The 17814-nt window shown below is 35.5% G+C and overlaps 1 protein-coding gene across 5 annotated transcripts in view; it reads right to left on the bottom strand.

The window, feature by feature from the left end:
* The window catches only part of IFT43 (intraflagellar transport 43), a 221402-nt gene that overhangs the window by 130086 nt on the left and 73502 nt on the right, over nucleotides 1-17814 (bottom strand). For 3 of the 5 annotated variants that reach the window (XM_090375508.1, XM_090375506.1, XM_090375507.1), the window contains exons 5-6: nucleotides 17392-17439; nucleotides 8485-8534 (exon numbers count right to left, since the gene is read on the bottom strand). In XM_090375508.1, the coding sequence (XP_090231634.1) occupies nucleotides 8485-8534; nucleotides 17392-17439 (98 nt within the window). The remainder of the gene's footprint in view (nucleotides 1-8484; nucleotides 8535-17391; nucleotides 17440-17814) is intronic. The other 2 variants (XM_090375509.1, XM_090375510.1) reach the window with 2 other exon arrangements.

Below are 17814 nucleotides of genomic sequence, written 5' to 3'. Positions count from 1 at the left end.
TACCCCTATCAAAATTTTCGGCCATTGATCATAATTCCGCCCCCAAAAAGGGATACAAGTGGAGGCAGTGGAGAACACTGCCTCCACTTGTATCCCTTTCTCCGATGTTAGAGGAATAGTTCAATTCAGGTAATTGCGGGCTAGGTGACTGAAATGTGCGTTAGCGCCATCGTGCACGAAGTGTGCTTGTTAATGAATGATCAGTGGCATGTCGTCCAAGAAATCAGACATGTTGTTTTCTAGAAAGTTTCTGTATGCCTGCCCTGAGTTTGTTTGGAAGTACATGGGGCCCAAATAACTTATCACCAAAAACACCCGCCCAGATGTTGAGGCTGAACCTCTGTTGGTGATGTGATGGAAGAATTGCATGTGGGTTTTCCTCAGCCCATACATACTGGTTGTGAAAGTTTTGGATTCCATCTCATGTGAACTGTGTTTCATCTGTGAATATCACTAAGGCAGAAAAGTGAGGAGTTGTACCACACTGCTGCAAGAACCTCTGACAGAACATTACTCGCGCAGGGTAATCTGCTGGTGACAAGGCCTGTACCCATTGCAGATGGTAAGGATACAGTTGATGTTCTTGTAACGCTCTCCAAATAGTTGAACGTTGAACAGCCAGTTGCATTGCTATTCTGAGTGTGCTGATTCCAGGAGTAGCATGCACAACATCCAAAATCTCCTCCTCTACTTCAGGAGTCGTAGATCTTGGTCATCCTCTGTCGGTAGCACGAGGTGTAAAGGTCCCATGTTCACAAAGGTGGTGATGGATACCTTCAAACGTTTTCCTGTCTGGACATCGTCATTCTGGGAACCTTTTGTGGTACAAACGACAAGTCTCCAGAGCATCGCTGTCCACCAAACCGTACATAAAGTGCATATCCGCTTGCTCCTGATTTGAGTACATGGTCGGAATGGAAAACCACCAGATTCTTTGCTCAGCGGCCCCGGAGGCGACGCTGGGCAATGTTTTATTTTTGCTGATTGTATTGTGCCATTTAGCTTGTGCAAGACATAAGTTATTGATTGCATTTTCTGGCAAATAAAACTAAGCGTCTAAGGCTCACACCTCCTCGTGGTCCGGGGCGGGCGGGTAGGGGTGATACCCCTACCTGGCGAAGTTGAGCCAGACAGATCAAAGGGGACGAGGTCTCGTTAATAAATTTGACTCAAGAGGGGGTGTTCAAATTTTCTCCTCTTGAGGTGTGTTAGAGCATTTCTGTGCTCTTAGTTAAATTGTGAGTATTTCGGTGCCCTTTGGCACAGTTTGCCTTATTAACACAAATTCGTGAGTCGATCCTCTGGGACCTTTGCCTGTTAAACTTGGGCAAAGTGTTTTAGACGCATTTATTGAATAGATTTTCTAAGTGCAATTTTAATATTCCATTTTGACAAGTGGATTGTGGCTCCTTGTTTGCTTACATTGATTGTATATTTGTAAATAGTTACTGATTTCTGTTGTTAGATATCAGTTTTTAATTGTAAATATAGAGTTTTATATTATACATTATGTCTTCTTCCTCTGCCTCTTCAAGTGAGGAAGATTTGATAAGGATGGATGATCAAGAAGTACAGCCAGTTGTGAACGTTATTACTGAAGGTGAACGACGAGATTTGACAAAAGAAATTTCTTGTTCAGCCCAGGAACTAGTGGAACAGGATATCTTTATTGGAAAAACTTTACAGAGAACACCAGTAAAGACAAGATCAACATCATTACCAGGTACTTCCCAATCTTTGCAAAAAGGAAGTAAAAGTAAAAAGTTAAAAAAAGTGGAAGATAAACAAGAACTAAGCGATGGGGAAAAACATAAGAAGAGAAAACGAAAAAACAGTGTAAGTGAGCGGAGTATGGAAGGTTTTGATTACGTTAGAGAAATAAGAAGTGAATTAAGCTCGTTTTTGTGGAATGAGCAAAGTAAAGTCCCTATTGCAGTGATAAGAATTATTTTGGAAAAATGGGATAAATTGGAACAAAAGGCGCAAGAAGTATATCTTGAGAATGTCTTATTGAAAGAGAAAGTAAAAAGAAAGCAGGAAAAACAAAGTTATTCTACTATTGTGAAAAATAAACTTGAAGATACAGTGTCAAAGGTTATGATTATTAAAGCAACGACAGATAAACATAAAACGAGCGAAGATGTTAAAGTGGATATCTTAAAAGAAATAAGGCCGATGTTATCAAACCTTAAAGTTCGGAACTTAAAACCAATAAGAGATAGGGGAGTCCTGGTAGAAGCTGAAACAAATGATGATCTGATAAAGTTGAAATCGTGTTCCAAAATTCAGGACTTAGGATTAAAGTATATTGTGCCTAAACCTGTATATCCTAGAATTGTATTATTTGATGTGGAAAAAGATGTAGAGAAAGAAGAACTATTGCAGCAATTGTGGGTGAAAAACTTTAAAGACTGTGATATAAGTGAAAAGAAGTTTAAAGAAAATATTGAGATTTTAACTGTGAATAGGAATACACAGTTGAATAACTGGATTTTACAGTTATCTCCTATATTATGGAATAATATTAAGGATAGAGTAAGATTATTTGTGAGATGGATGGCCTACAAATTTAAAGAGATATATTCAATTACTCAATGTTATAAATGCCTTGCTTTTGGCCATGTTGCAAAGTATTGTAGGAGAGAGATGCGATGTGGTCACTGTTCCAAAGAACATTTGTTTAAAGACTGTCCAAATAGAGGGAAACAGCCCGAGTGTTGTAATTGTAAAGGGAAGAATGAAGAGACTGCTCATGCTGCCGTGGATAAAAAGTGTATTGAGTATCAAAGGGCCTTAGACATTCATAAAAGAAAAATTAATTATGGATAAGTATATTAAAATTTTACAACTAAATGCACAAAAAGCTAAGGCAGTTGCATTGCAAATAAATCATATAATGGAATGTGAAGATTTCTCGGTGGCCCTCTTGCAGGAGCCATATGTAATTAAAGGTAAAGTAGCAGGTTATCCTATTAGATATAGAATTGTTTCTAAAGGTGATAATCCAATGACGGCCATAGTAATTAGAGATCCTGAAGTGGTTGTAACACAAGTGTTATCACTGTGTGATGAGAAACACGTTTGTTGTGAAATTATAGGGAAATGTGGCAAGTTGTATGTTGTTACAGTATATTGCCAGCCATCAGAAGGAATGGAACAACATATAAAGTATTTAGATAAATTATATGAATTAGTTGGCTCTTGTAATGTAGTGGTTGCCATGGATTCTAATGCTTGTTCTCCATTGTGGGGTAGTGATGTATCCGATGAAAGAGGAGTGATGCTGGAGGAATTCATTGCTGCCTCAGGTATGGAGGTGTTAAATGTGACAGGACATGCTCCTACTTATTCCACGGTACATGGACAGTCATATATTGATTTAACTTTGGCGACTACCTCTATTGTGGATAATATTAGAAATTGGAAAGTGATAGAACATCATACTACTAGTGATCATAACAGCATCTCTTTCTCCTGTGTTATAAATGATTCAGTGAGAATATTGAATGATATTGATAGATTTATGGATAAAACTGCAAGGTGGCCAAAGTTTGAGCAGGTGTTTTTGAGTAGTATTAATGAAATAAATTGGGTGGGCCTGACATCAAATGATTATGTTAAACAATTAACTGTTATTTTAAAAGATGCATGTTCTAGTAGTATGAAGAAAAGGTATAAGGTTAATAGGCCAGTATTCTGGTGGAGTACTGAATTATCTGAAAAAAGGAGAGAGACTTTTCGCTTAAGAAGAAAGTTCCAGGCTGTAAGAAGAATTGGAGATTTAGATTTGTGTGAGGTGTATAAAAATATGTATAAAGCTTGTCGTAAAGAATATGTTACAGCTATCTGTAAAGCTAAACAGAATAAGTGGAGGGAATATGTGAGCAAACAAGGATCTAGGGATCCATGGAATTCTATTTTTAACTTATTAACTAATAAAAGAAGCCTATCGGAAATAATGAGTACTATTGGCAATGAAAATAGTCAAACTTTAACTTGGGAAGAATCAGTGAACAGGATATTGGACGATCTCTTTCCAGATGAAAATGAAGAAGTCAATGAATTAGAAATAGATGGTCAAAATATTGTTGTGACACCAGAAGAACAGTTTACGTTAGAAGAGTTGACAACGGCCATGGGCCAGGCGAAGGATGGTAAATCGCCGGGCCTAGATAAAATAGAAATTTTGGTTATGAAAAGATCTTTTCAAATGGCTCCAGAATTATATTTAAATCTGTATAATCGATGTTTAGAAGAGGGTGCCTTTCCGGATGAGTGGAAGAGAGCACAGATAAAATTACTTATAAAAGGAACAGATCGTATGCTTAATGAAACTAGTACATATCGTCCAATTGCCCTCCTCTCTGTTTTGGGCAAGATATATGAAAGACTATGTATGAACCGTCTTATGATGAGGTATGATTCAGGAAATATGTCATCACAAAACCAATATGGTTTTAAGAAAGACTCATCAACTGAAGATGCGGTATATAGATTGCTTCAAGCGGTGGAGGACAGTGAGGAACGGTATTGTTTGGGTGTATTTATTGATTTTAAGGGTGCTTTTGACCACTTATGCTGGGGAGGCATCATGTCTAGAATTAAAGAGGTATGTACAACAAAATTATATAATGTATTTAGAAGCTACTTTTCCAATAGGGAAGTAGTAGTTAAAACAAGATATACAAAGATAACTAGGAAAGTTAATAAAGGATGTCCACAAGGCTCGGTGATTGGCCCCTTTGCATGGAACATGGTCTTTGATGAATATTTAAATGAAGAAATGCCTGGTGTCACAAAGATAGCTTATGCTGACGATCTGGTAGTGATGGTTCAGGGAAATTCCAGATCTTCCATAGAAAGCAAAGCAGAAGAAGCTTTGAGAACATTAGAAATATGGACAAGGAAACATAAATTGCAGGTCTCAAAGGGAAAGACGGTTCAGATGTTGCTCAAGGGAAGACTAAGCATGAATAGAGCTCCTACTGTACGGCTGATGGGGAGTGCCGTTCGATATGCACGAGTAACAAAATATTTAGGCTTAATGATTGAAGAACGTTTGTTCTTTACAGAACACGTTAAGTATTTAAAAGTTAAAATTAAAACCATATATGCCAAGCTCCGGAGGGTGATTAGAAGAGATTGGGGTATAAAAGGTTGTTTGTTTGTTGTTGTTTGGTTTTTAGGAGCATTAGCAACTAAGGCCATATTGCTCCTGGGATATGCGGTGGTCATTTTCTGACCTTTCTGCATCCTCCGTATTTAGTGGTGACGGGTTCGAACCCCGGTCTAATCAAGAAGCATGTGCTACGCACTGCGCTCCTTCCCACCTGGCTACGGAGGCGCCGGGTATAAAAGGTAGAGGCCTCAATCTGTTATATGATTGTTTATTTTCACCTATAATGTGTTATGCTGCCGGGGCTTGGGTTCATAGGATTGGGAATAAGGTTATTCAAAAACACCTAGTACAAACACAAAGATTTGCATTACTAGGGATTACTCGGGCATGTCGGACGGTGTCCACAGAAGCCTTGCAGGTAATATCAGGTAGGTTGCCAGTCCAGTATGTAGTATTAATAGCTGGAGTTGGATATCTTACTAAGCGAAACAACAGGAAGACAATAGTAAGAATAAGAACTTGTCCAGAACCAGGAAAAATTTATACAAGAGCTGAAAAAGGACGACAGACCTTTATGTTTTTGCCGAGAATTAATATAATTGATGTTAAAAGAAAGTTGTGGCAACAGTTTGGTCTTTATTCTACGTTTTTGTTAACTGGACATGGATTGGCATTGAGACTCTTTCAGCTTGGACTTGGAAAATGGGTTGTGTAAATGTGGAGAGCTTGAAACATCTGAGCATGTTATGCTTGACTGCAATTATTATGTTGACTTGAGAATGGAATTGGAACTATCAATTGGCTATCTGGAGAAAGAGAGACTCCATGTTATGTTCACTGATAAAAGGTTATTTACTTATTTAAATAAGTACGTTTCGGAAGTCTTTAAAAGAAGATTTAGATTGCTGGGTAGTAGTGGCACGCCTCCAAGTGGCAGGGATGTCAACTCATCCAATTAGGATCAATGGATAGAAAATCAAAGTTGATTCTCCTTGCATGAGGCTAAGTGGCCAGATAGGAATTGTTTATTGTTCGGTTATTATTTATTTATTTATTAACAAAATTGAATTCTAAAAGTTAGGAAAAATCCCATTCTCTGACATTACCGCGGATAGGCTACGGCCTCGGTAGCGGATTCGGCGAATGGAGGTTAAAATGGTAGTACCTTGTGATGAAGGAAATCACCTGTGGGAGATAAGACATTCCGGTTAATAACTCGGGAACCAAGCATTCCCAGAACTATGTTGATATAAAATATTTTTATTGTCTACATATGAGGAACTCATTCCTGAAGTTATGCCGTGTATTTTTGAGACATCCTGTACATAGGCAGCACAAGAACATCATTACATATGAGATCCTCTTACTAGGTTTATAAGGCCTTGAATGGTTTGAACAAGCCCAAAGGATAAAAGAAGTTTAAAAGTAGCCTCAAATAACAAAGAAAAAAAACAGACCAGACAGAAAAAAATAAGTTCTGAACTAGTAGCTCACCACTGAGACACAGGACATTACCCATCCTTTGAAAACACCATAATATTAGAAAAACAAGACACAATTTTAGTTAGAAACTAGTGAGATTCTAGCAATAAGATTTACAAACAGATCAATAAACATAAATAGACCAATAATAATTTCTGAGGAGTGGGATCTAAAACAAATATCCAGAAGTTCAAATTTAATAACAACCCCCCCCTCCCCCTACACCCAGGACCTCTACTGATGGGGACAGGTAGTCACACACCCAGATTTCCGAATGGAAACTTTCATATCCTCTCTCTCTCTACAAAAAAAACCACTTTAAGCTTTCTAAATGTTTATTTTTTCAAGTCCCGAATTATTACTGAAATACAGGAGGAGAGGGGGAATTTATCCTTCTCCTCTTCCTTTCGCCTACTCAAACACCCTCCACCACACTTTCGAAATACAACAATGGAACGTGCCCGGGCTATAAATACGGCCTTCGACACATGTTCACTCCACTTTGAAGATGGTATAAATGAAAAGCCCCCATCAAACTTTGGGAATTCATCTCCCTTTATACTTCTAATTATTTTGCCATGCATGGATTTAGGACAAGAGCTTGCTTTTATTATTTCAACCTCTTACTAGGTTTATTTACTAGGTTTCAGTTAAGAAAATTACATTCTAATTTTCTTACCTGAAAAAAATCTCAGGTAAGAAAATTTCTGACTCAAAATATAACATTTCTAAAATTTAATATCTCTATAATATTTCTTAATAGCCTACAATTCTATTTATAACTTTATTTAGTTTAAAATTCACACCATTTATTTTAAATTAAAAATGAGAACACATCCTCTACAAGAGAAAATCAAAATCACAATAACTCAGCTTTCTGATTTTACAAAAATTAGTGGATCTCTACTACACAAGTTGTCTGTCCAACATACTCTGGATTTACTGAAATAAAGATGCACAAGATGTGACCAAACACAATCATATCTTGTGCAGCTGACCAAGGTTTATAAGATTCAGATATGAGTTTGTAAATCCATAGATTACTATATACTGTGATCAGTGGATCTATATTTTCATACTGATAAAAGTTGATTTATAGTAAAGTAATACGCATTTCTTCCTGCATTAGAACCAATTTGTATTTTATTTCCTAAGGAATAAATAAACATAAAACAAAAACATACATTTCATGGTATAATTTTATATCACTTCTTCAGTGTCTTGTTTCTACTTCAGTGTTCACTTACAAACTAACTCAGACCGAACTGTTCAAGACTTATTTAGTTGAACATGGACTGACTCATGTTTGACATGCATGGGAGATGTCTAGTCTGAATTAGTTGCAAGTAAACACCGAAGAAGAATACAGAATCACATCATGAAATGTACAATTCTGGAAATAAAATACAAATTTGTTCTGATGCAGGAACAAGTGATTATTTACTTAACTTCAAAAATGTTGATATTATTATTATTATTATTATTCATATGGTACAAGGAAGCTTGAGGCTTATGCTGCACCAGCCAAAAAAAAAAAAAAATTTCTGAATTATCCTGTGAGAGAGAGAGAGAGAGAGAGAGAGAGAGAGAGAGAGAGAGAGAGAGAGAGAGAGAGAGAGAGAACAAGAGTCAGAAGTAGAAGGAATCGCCAAGAAAGAGAAGAATAATGATATCCAGTTCTAGTCCCTGGGTGTGCCAAGCCCATACTCACCAAACGTGAGCCCCTGGGGTACCTGTGAAACTTGCCATTTCAAAGATCATATCAGATCAAAGTTAATTTAATCTAATAATTTAATAAAACCTAATTTAAACTGCATGATATCTGTATTCTGAAAGACAGATAAGTTGATCTAGAAAAATGGTCTCTAAGGCAAATTCTCTACCTGAATCAGAATCATCTTGTTCTATTTGCTTGTCTGTTTTAGGAGTTTCCCTATAAACAATATAAAAGATTAACATGGATTAGTACACAATATAATGATTTAAGAAATTTTATTTAAAAATTTTTATATGCAAATTGGCAGATATCCAATGCCAAAAAAAATTACAAAAATTTTTCAGATTATGAAGTATATATAATACAAAACAGATCTTTTTTCCATAATGCTCCAATCATTAAGTCAATTTTGTTTCTTTAAACCTTTCAAGCATAAGTATGCAGATTTATTTTCTGCAGGTTGCTTCAAACAATGTGGCCAATTGTCTTGAAATATGAATATTCTTTAAATTTGTCTAGTAGATAATGCCATGTCCAAATTTTTACTTGGTATGGTTTTTGAATTTTTATTTGTCATTTTCCCAGTTATAGCAAGTGGGGCTGTACCTGCACCTAGCAAGTATTTGCTAGGTGCAGGCTTTTGAAATATTCATTTCAAAATACCATATTATTTATTATTATTTTTAAATAATTCATTTAAAATATTCTTTATAATTTTTTAATAATAAACATGGAAAGCAATAATCACTTGGGATAGAGAATTAGTGACATGCATGATATTCAAATTTTGTATGTTCTTCAGCAATACACCAAATTTGAAATAAATTTTGAAAAAATTTTAAAATGAAGAATGGCATCTTATACGTGTATTTTTTTTTTCTTTAATTATAAAACTATTTATACATCTTCCTTGTGTTGGAAAAACGTGTTGTTTATTCTCAAGTCGAACTGTTCACAAAGATTGCATAGTCTATCTCCATTGTCATTCCTCTCTTTCTCTCCAAATCTTCCAATAACTTTGCTATTTTGTTCAGTTCCTACTCTTGCATTGAAATCTCCCATTAGAAATATCTCTTTGTTCTTAGGAATTTTTTCTATTAGTTCTCTCAGATCCTCCCAAAACTCATCCTTCAAGGTATCGGCGGTGTCATTAGTCGGGGCATATATTCCCAAAATACATATTTGTCTCCCGTATATTTTCAGTTCCAATGAGATCATTCTTTCATTAATAAATTGCCAGTTTTTGATGTTGTGTCTCAATTTCTTTTTAACAGCAATAGAAACTCCTGCTCTTGCTCTTTCACTCTTATCAACTCCACTCCAACACAAGGATATCCATAAATATACTTGGTCACAGGAGACAAGACAAATTAGATCAGTTATAGATTACATTATTTCAAAACATTCAGGGACATATGTATTGAAAGATGTCAGAGTTTATAGAGGAGCTGAATGTGGATCTGACCATTTTCTTGTTAAAACAACACTGAGGTGGAACTGGATTAAGAAAATGTGTGGACAACCAACAATGCAGGAAAGGAGAAATGCTACAAGTGGATCAATTTAACACTGACCTACTCCAGGACGACAGCATTAGAAATAACTTCACCCATAGACTGGATGCTGCAATTAACATAGAGATAAAAGGTAATACTGAAGAAATCTACGAATATTTAAAAAATACTGTTAAAAAAATAGCTCATGAAATCCTAGGCAAAAAGAAGAGCCAAGAACCAAAAAAAGACCCGGATTACAGAGAAAGTAAGAGCTGCTGTAGAGGAAAAGAAACTTGCATATCAGAAATGGCTGGGTGATAGGAATGATGCATATAGGAACATTTATGTTGAAAAAAACAAAATAGCCAATTGGTTGGTAGTAGAAGCGAAAAATGAAGAATGGGAAAGGAAATGCACAACTATTAATAGCAAATTGGGCTTCAAGCAATCAGCGGAATCGTGGAAGGTCCTTAAAGACTTGAGAAAACGGAATAAACACAATGCTGGTTTGCAATTAATACCTTTTAAAGACTGGATGGAGTACTATGAAGGACTTTTAAAAGAAGACCGGGAAGAGTTCAAGATGATGGAGGATTTTGGTGTAGAAGACTCGGGCTTAAAAGTTTCTGTTAGGGAAGTGGAACTCCTGCTAAAGGAAGGAAGGAATGGCAAATCACCTGGACCTGGAGGAGTTTACATGGAACTTCTGAAATATGGAGGAAGAGGAGTGGCTGTTCTGATACAAAAACTGTTAAATAATATACTGAGAGGAGAAGAAATACTGAAAGAAATGATAACAGGATATATTACATCAATTTATAAGAAGGGCGATCGGAAAAGTTGTTCAAATTACAGAGGAATATGTGTCCTGAACCCGCTGTTAAAGATCCTTGGAAAATGGATCAGGAACCATTTAGAAGCCCGAATCGAGGTATCAGAAGAACTAAGTGGTTTTTCAGCTGGGAGGTCATGTATAGATCATATCTCAACAGATCCTTGAAAAATGCCAATCAAAAGGAAAAAAAATCTTTATGATTTTCATTGACCTTGAAAAGGCATATGACAGTGTTCCAAGAAAACTCTTATGGGAAGCACTGAAAGAGGCAAATATTGATGGACAACTGATTAACATTATTAAGGTAATTTACAGGAATAACAGATGCAGAATTAAAGTGGGATCAGCTTTGTCACCTGAATTCCACACTTCAAAAGGCTTATTACAAGGTTGTTGCATGTCACCAACACTTTTCAAAATTTATATTGACTTCTGCCCAAGATCCTGGTCAAAAAAATGTAATAAAATGGGATTGCCGATTAATAAGAACACCTATATTCACAATTTACTTTTTGCAGATGATCAGTAGGTGATAGCACAAGACTTAGAAGATGCAAAGTATGCATGTCGTCAATTGTTTGAGGAATATAAACAATGGGGTCTAAAAATCAATTTTAGCAAGACTGAAATGCTGTCAGGGCCAGGACACGTTCTAAATATTGCAGGTTTTAAAATCAAGCAAGTCGATAAATTCAAATATTTGGGATCAATCTTACAAAGTGATGGATCATCCCAAGAAGAGATCAATAAGAGGATTACAGATGGCAGAAAGGCTATCGGTATGTTAAACTCTGTTCTGTGGAGCAAAAATATCCTAAATAAAACAAAGAAACTTATATTTCAAACGATTGTACAAAGTCTTCTACTGTATGGAGCGGAAACCTGGACATTGAATAGGCGAACGGAAAACAAATTGCTCTCCACAGAAATGGATTTTGGAGACGCTCAGCAGGAACTTCTAGAAGAGACAGAAAATGGAATGAAGACATAAGGGAAAAAATGGAAGTGAAAAAGATTATTATTGACACCATCAAAGAAAAGCATCTAACATGGTATGGACATGTAAAACGGATGCAAGAAAACAGATATCCAAAGGCTATCCTGGAATGGATACCTTCTGGAAGAAGGAGAAGAGGAAGACCTAGGAGGACATGGATGGATGGAGTACGGGAGTGCATGACAGCCCGAGGCTTAACTGACCAAGACACCTTGAACCGCACTTTATGGCGGGAAAAAATTCTTAACAAGAAATAACTTGTAGGCTGAGGAAACCCATTGTAAATGGAAACACTCCTCTTGAAGAAGATTTATACATCTATTAAGTATATGTGTTTGCACATGTTTTAAATTCTGGACATTTGTTTTTTAAATTGGAAAATGAAAGATGCTAACAGCTTCATCTTTGTATTTTATGTCTATAGCTTTTTTTTAATTTTCAACAGAATTAATTTAAAAAATTTTTGAAAATAAAAGGTGTAAAAAAAACCAGATTTTTTAATATTTAATTTTTTTTATTAAAAACTAAAAAAAATGCATACAGTAAGCATTGCAATCCATTAAGAAAACATGAAATATTGGCATATTCCAAGTAAAATTCAAAAAAAGAAAAAAAAAGTTTATCCAGAAATTAAAAAGAAATTTACACCTGTCAGGAATAGAGCCACCATGTTTGAAACAATTAGGAATGCCACAACTGCAGGATTAAAAATTCTATATGACACCCTGACATCACTGGTGCCAGGTTTCTGAAACACAACTTTACATTTAAAACATATGTATTTCAAAATTAATAGCTTAAATTATTAATAAATAAATAAATATTAATTTATTAGCCTTAACTGATATATATAATCCCAGGGGCTAACATCTGGTGAGTATGGAATAACATATATCTGCTAACTAGAATTTGAGCAATCACCAGAAAGATTCAGATTAATGGCTAGGACCAAGGTTCTAGTACTACCTCAGACATTAACATACAGTAACTTGGAAAGTAATAGAGAACCTGTTGTAGGAGTTCTTAGGAATTACCAGAGTGTTGTTCAGAAATTGCTAGAACTTTTTTGTTAGTTGTTGGCACATCGGCTTCTGTGGCCATAATGCACTTCCCAAAGTTTTTGCATTTACTCTGATCCAAGCTTGAGGCGGGATTCGAACCCGTGACCTTTGGGTTGCTGCTAGAACTAATCAACTATCTGCTCAAACTAAATAAATCAAAAATTTTAGAAAGTTCTTGGGGAAAGAATAACATACAGTAATTTGGAAAGTAATAGAGAACCCTATTGTAGGAGTTCTTAGGAATTACTGGAGAGTTGTTCAGAAATTGCTAGAACTAATCAACTATCTGTTCAAACTAAATAAGTCAAAAATTTTAGAAAGTTCTTGGGGGAAGCATACTGCCACAAGTAACTACATGGGATGTATTAGGGATATAAAGAATATAAAAAGACAGTCTCTCAAACGTTTGTATACAGTATGTGTGTGTGTGTGTCTGATGAATAGCATGTGTCTGATGAATGGAGACACCTGGAATATCAGTTCAACTCCATTGTGTTTCTCTGTGGTAATAATACAGGATATGCCTGTAGGTAGAAAAACAAAAGAAAACATGAAAGAAACCATTTCAGGTTAAATCAGAAATTCAATTTGAAGGAAATTTTGATTAGAGTTAGATAATCTTTGTTAAGCAAAGGCACCACTCAACTGTTTTAAAGAAAAGGAATTATACAGAAAATTATAAAACCTTAAACAAATAGTTATACAAACTGTTTGCAACAAAAGAAACTATACAGAAAATTTACAAAATTATACAGATACAAAATATACAAAATTATACAGATAAAAAATATACAAAATTATACAAATATACAAAAGAAATTATTACATATTAAAAAAAAAGGGAAATTAAAGTTAATAAATATCCAGCCAAACAGTTAACGTCCAATCAGTCCAAGACATGAAGAGGTGTTCAACATAATGAATTTTACAAAATAATGCCATAAGTTATGTTATTGTTCATGAGAGTTCATAACGTTCAAATTTTGATTAGAATCAAATAAACTTTGAAGGTGGTAAAGAGCATACTTTACCATAACATCTTAAGAAAACAAAGGTGTTATTTAAATATAAACTTAATCGCTATTTATAAAACATGAACATATATTTAACCCCAGTGGCTCACATCTGTTGTATGGGCTTGTCACAACCAGGGTCCTGAGCTGGATATCATCATTCTTCTCTTTCTTGGTGATTCCCTTCGACTTCAGACTTCTTTTATTTGTTCTCTCTCTCTCTCTCTCTCTCTCTCTCTCTTTCTCTCTCTGTCCGTCTGTCTCGTAACTCAGACATTTTTTTTTTTTTTTTTTGGCTGGTGCAGCAAAAGCCTCTGGCTTCCTTGCACCATAGGGCTAATGATAATAATAATAATATTTATGAAATGTCAAATTTCACAGTAAAAAGAAAATATCTACTTTGGACTGATTAATAACTGCTTTACAATTGTTGCAAGCTTTGGTGTAGGCAGAAAATGAAACTGAAGAATTGGAAACAAGCCAATTACGATATGAGACATTCTTCTCTTGAACAGCCTTAGCACATTTATTGGAAAACCAACGTTTAGATAAAGGACAAGATTTTAAAGTGGAGGGTGGGATAAAGGATTCCATTCCTGCAAGAATAATTTCACTGACACGATCTGAGCAAACGCTGACATCAGAAGTTTTGAAACAGTAATCCGACCACGGAAAAGAAGAAAAGAAAACTCGCAGGTCATCCCATTTTGCATTCTTGTAATGCCAAATAATACGAGGTTGGTTGTTGTTATTTGGTTTTTAGTCAGGAGCGAGAGTGCATAGCACGCGTTCCTTGAGTGGACCGGGGTTCAAGCCCGTGACTACTGAATACGATAAATATTTGTATTGACGATTTATTGTAAACTCTACTGACTTGGTTGTCGTGCCGGAGTATAAACAGAAAATTTATTTATTTATATGCGGTGGTCATTCCCTGACCTTTCTGCATCCTCCGTATTTGGTGGTGACGGGCTCGAACCCAGGTCTAATCAAGAAGCGTGTGCTACGCACTGCTGCTTCTCCTTCCCACCTGGCTATGGAGGCACCTACGAGGTTGGGAATAGCCATGAGATAAAGGCTCTATTGGAGAGGAGACAATCGCCAAGTTGTGATCTGAGGTGCCTAAAGGACCTCTCACTTCGACTGTGTACTTAGAAGGGTTGTTTGTGATAAAAAGATCAAGCATGTTGGCTGTATGGTTAGGACTGTCTGGTATTATTGTAGGTAAATGAACAATCTGTGCAAGGTCATTAGTAATTGCAAAAGCCTCAGCAACTCGACCAGCTGGGTCGTTATGACTAGAAAGCAGAATCCAGCTGGAGTTGTGATATTAAAATCACCAAGGAAAATTATCTCACTGTTAGGAAAGTTGGACTGGAGAAAGTCAAGTTGCAAAGCGAAGAAGTCAAAGAGCTCCAAGTGATTAAGGGAGTTGGGAGAACGGTAGAGCCAACAGATGAATTTGACACAATGAGGTAGAGAGATTTTAAGCCAGAGAAGATCGAAGAGAGTTGATTCCAAATTACCAAGTCTCTGACAGGGAATATCGGAACATACATATGCACAAGTACCACCTTTGAGGCAAAAGGAATCATAAAGCGAATAATTTGGGCGACTGAGATGAGCAGTAGTTGAATCAACCGATAACTGCGATTCTATCAGAAAAAGCACATTGGGTTTGGCAGACTGCAAGTGGAAAATTGACATTGTTGAGATGAGAATTAAGACCATGTATATTTGTGAAATGAATTAGGAAGTGTTTGGGAGGTTTAGATCTTTTCGCAGATAAGCTTACTCTATTAGTTTGACAATTAATGGTGTATTCAATAGTAAGAAAAAGTGGGTGGGACATGCTGTATGAAGTAATGAAATTTTTGGATATGGCGTACACGTGGTAAGAATATACCCAGATCCTTGACATAACGTGGCCTCGACAATGCTCCCCCATATATACTACTCGGACTCCCTCCAGTCACTATCTGGCAGAGTAGAGGTAACAAGATTATACACTAGCTGATCCAGAAGCTTCCTAGAGAGTTACCAATAGGTTCGGTCTGGTGTACTGACTAGCGGCCGGCCTGCGAACGCCATTTTAGAGCTGCACCCTTGAAATGTAAGGAAGATTGGATCTTGCCATGATGTCCATCATAACCTCAAAAGTCATCAGTCATACTGCATGATGGAAGAGATGGGGAAGGGTTGACTGGAACTTAGCTCTGGAGACTAAACATGGGTTCCACCACTTCAAGCCTCCAATAAGCAAAGTGGTGGTATTGCACTGGTTGATGAGAGTCATCTTCCACCTAGTATTGCCTGGTAACACAGAGAGGCAGCATTCCTCCATGTGGTGTGGGCGCCACACCTCGACCCCTGCTTACGTTGGTTCATATCTAGATGGTCACCCACATGTGCTTGTGAATGGAGGTTTATCCCAGGATTACTAACAGTCCCACCATCGTGAAGGTGCAAGCAAAGGATTTGGCTGTCACAGACCGTCCAGACTTCGCCGAAATTGGGTCTACTTGACTTGAATGTCACCCGAATATCACTTCCATCAGTGTTTTAGACTCCCAGGTAGCCAGTACAGCTTGCCCGGCATATCTGAGAGAATGTCTGTGACATCTAAAAGACAATATATATATATATATATATATATATACGTAATATATATATATATATATACGTAATATATATATATATATATATATATATATATATAGAAGGGCCACACATCTCTAATCCATTTTCCTGTATCACAAGTAACATCATTATCTTTACAATGTCATCATCCCCAGTGAGGGTAATATTTTTTTTGCATTTTATTTTTTATTTATTCATCATATAAAACATATTTAGAATATTTATACTTATACATTTTTTTATAATAAACATGGTTATTACATATATTACATGTTAACTCATTAAATATTATGAATCTTGATTTTTGTAAGAAAGATTCCACCTAATCCTTTATCCATTAAGCTTGGACTTTAATATTCATAGAATTTCCACAAACATATCCTCTGAAGAATAATGAGGGGTGGGGGTTACTGTGTTAAGACAGCTGCGATTCTTAAGCATTTAAGTTTTGGAATAAAAAGTCGCCCATGAATTTATCAAGTTATTCAAAACTTAAAATCAAATCTCAGATATGAGTTCACATAGTACATTAAGGAACAAGCATACATTTCCTTAACATTCTATAAATAGATTCTTATCCTCTTAATAACAATCATTTTTATTAATTTTCTGAAACCAAGCTTGAATAACCTATGCATATAATTACTGATATCAGAGAGAAGTGAATCATAAGCTAACTTTACTTATCCCCTCACTACTCACCTATATAGTAAAATATTTCCAATAAAATTTAGATGTAATTAATAATCTGTTAATTCACATCTAAATCTTATATCATCATTTCTTCTGAAGTGAGAAATGACATCCATGTTAAGTTTCTAATGTCCTAAGGAAGAGAGCTGTGTAGCATAATCTAAATTAGTGAAAAATGTGTAGTTAAAAATTAAAAAAAAATCTAGCATGCAACAACATGCAAAATAAAACTTTGCAAATAAATTGAAATGAAAAATTCTGTGCAATTATGAAAGCTATAAAATAAAATGTTATACAAACATTAGAAATTATATTTAAGAAACATAATTCTCACTCACTGTGCTGCTATAGTTGTGCTACTCCGTGCAGTCCTTCTTATCCAACTGCTAAACAAAAAGTTAATCTGACACAGGGTATGATATTTAGTATTCATCTTTAAACATTTCAAGATGTACTTAAACACAACCATGCAGTTAATGATGAACAAATTAAATTTATTTTCAAACACATAACACAGCAGGCATTCTTTTATTCTACTATTTAATCATTCTGAGCTAAAATTCAAAATATACTATTAAAGTTAATACCATAATTTGAAATTGTTACACCCTGTGATCATTGAGTTTCAGAAAAATAAAAATGACTATATTTACTAATACCAATATTAAAAGAAAAAAAGAAAAAAAAAATTTTTTTTTTTGCTATTTAACACCAGACACACATATATCATTAAAAATGTCAAATAAAAATCTATTAAATAC

Source organism: Mastigoproctus giganteus, chromosome 6 (genome assembly GCF_048544385.1).
Source record: "Mastigoproctus giganteus isolate SK-2022 chromosome 6, ASM4854438v1, whole genome shotgun sequence".
Taxonomy (NCBI): Eukaryota; Metazoa; Arthropoda; class Arachnida; order Uropygi; family Thelyphonidae; genus Mastigoproctus; species Mastigoproctus giganteus.
Note: the sequence above shows the minus strand (reverse complement) of the source record. Positions and strands in the feature narration are given on the sequence as shown.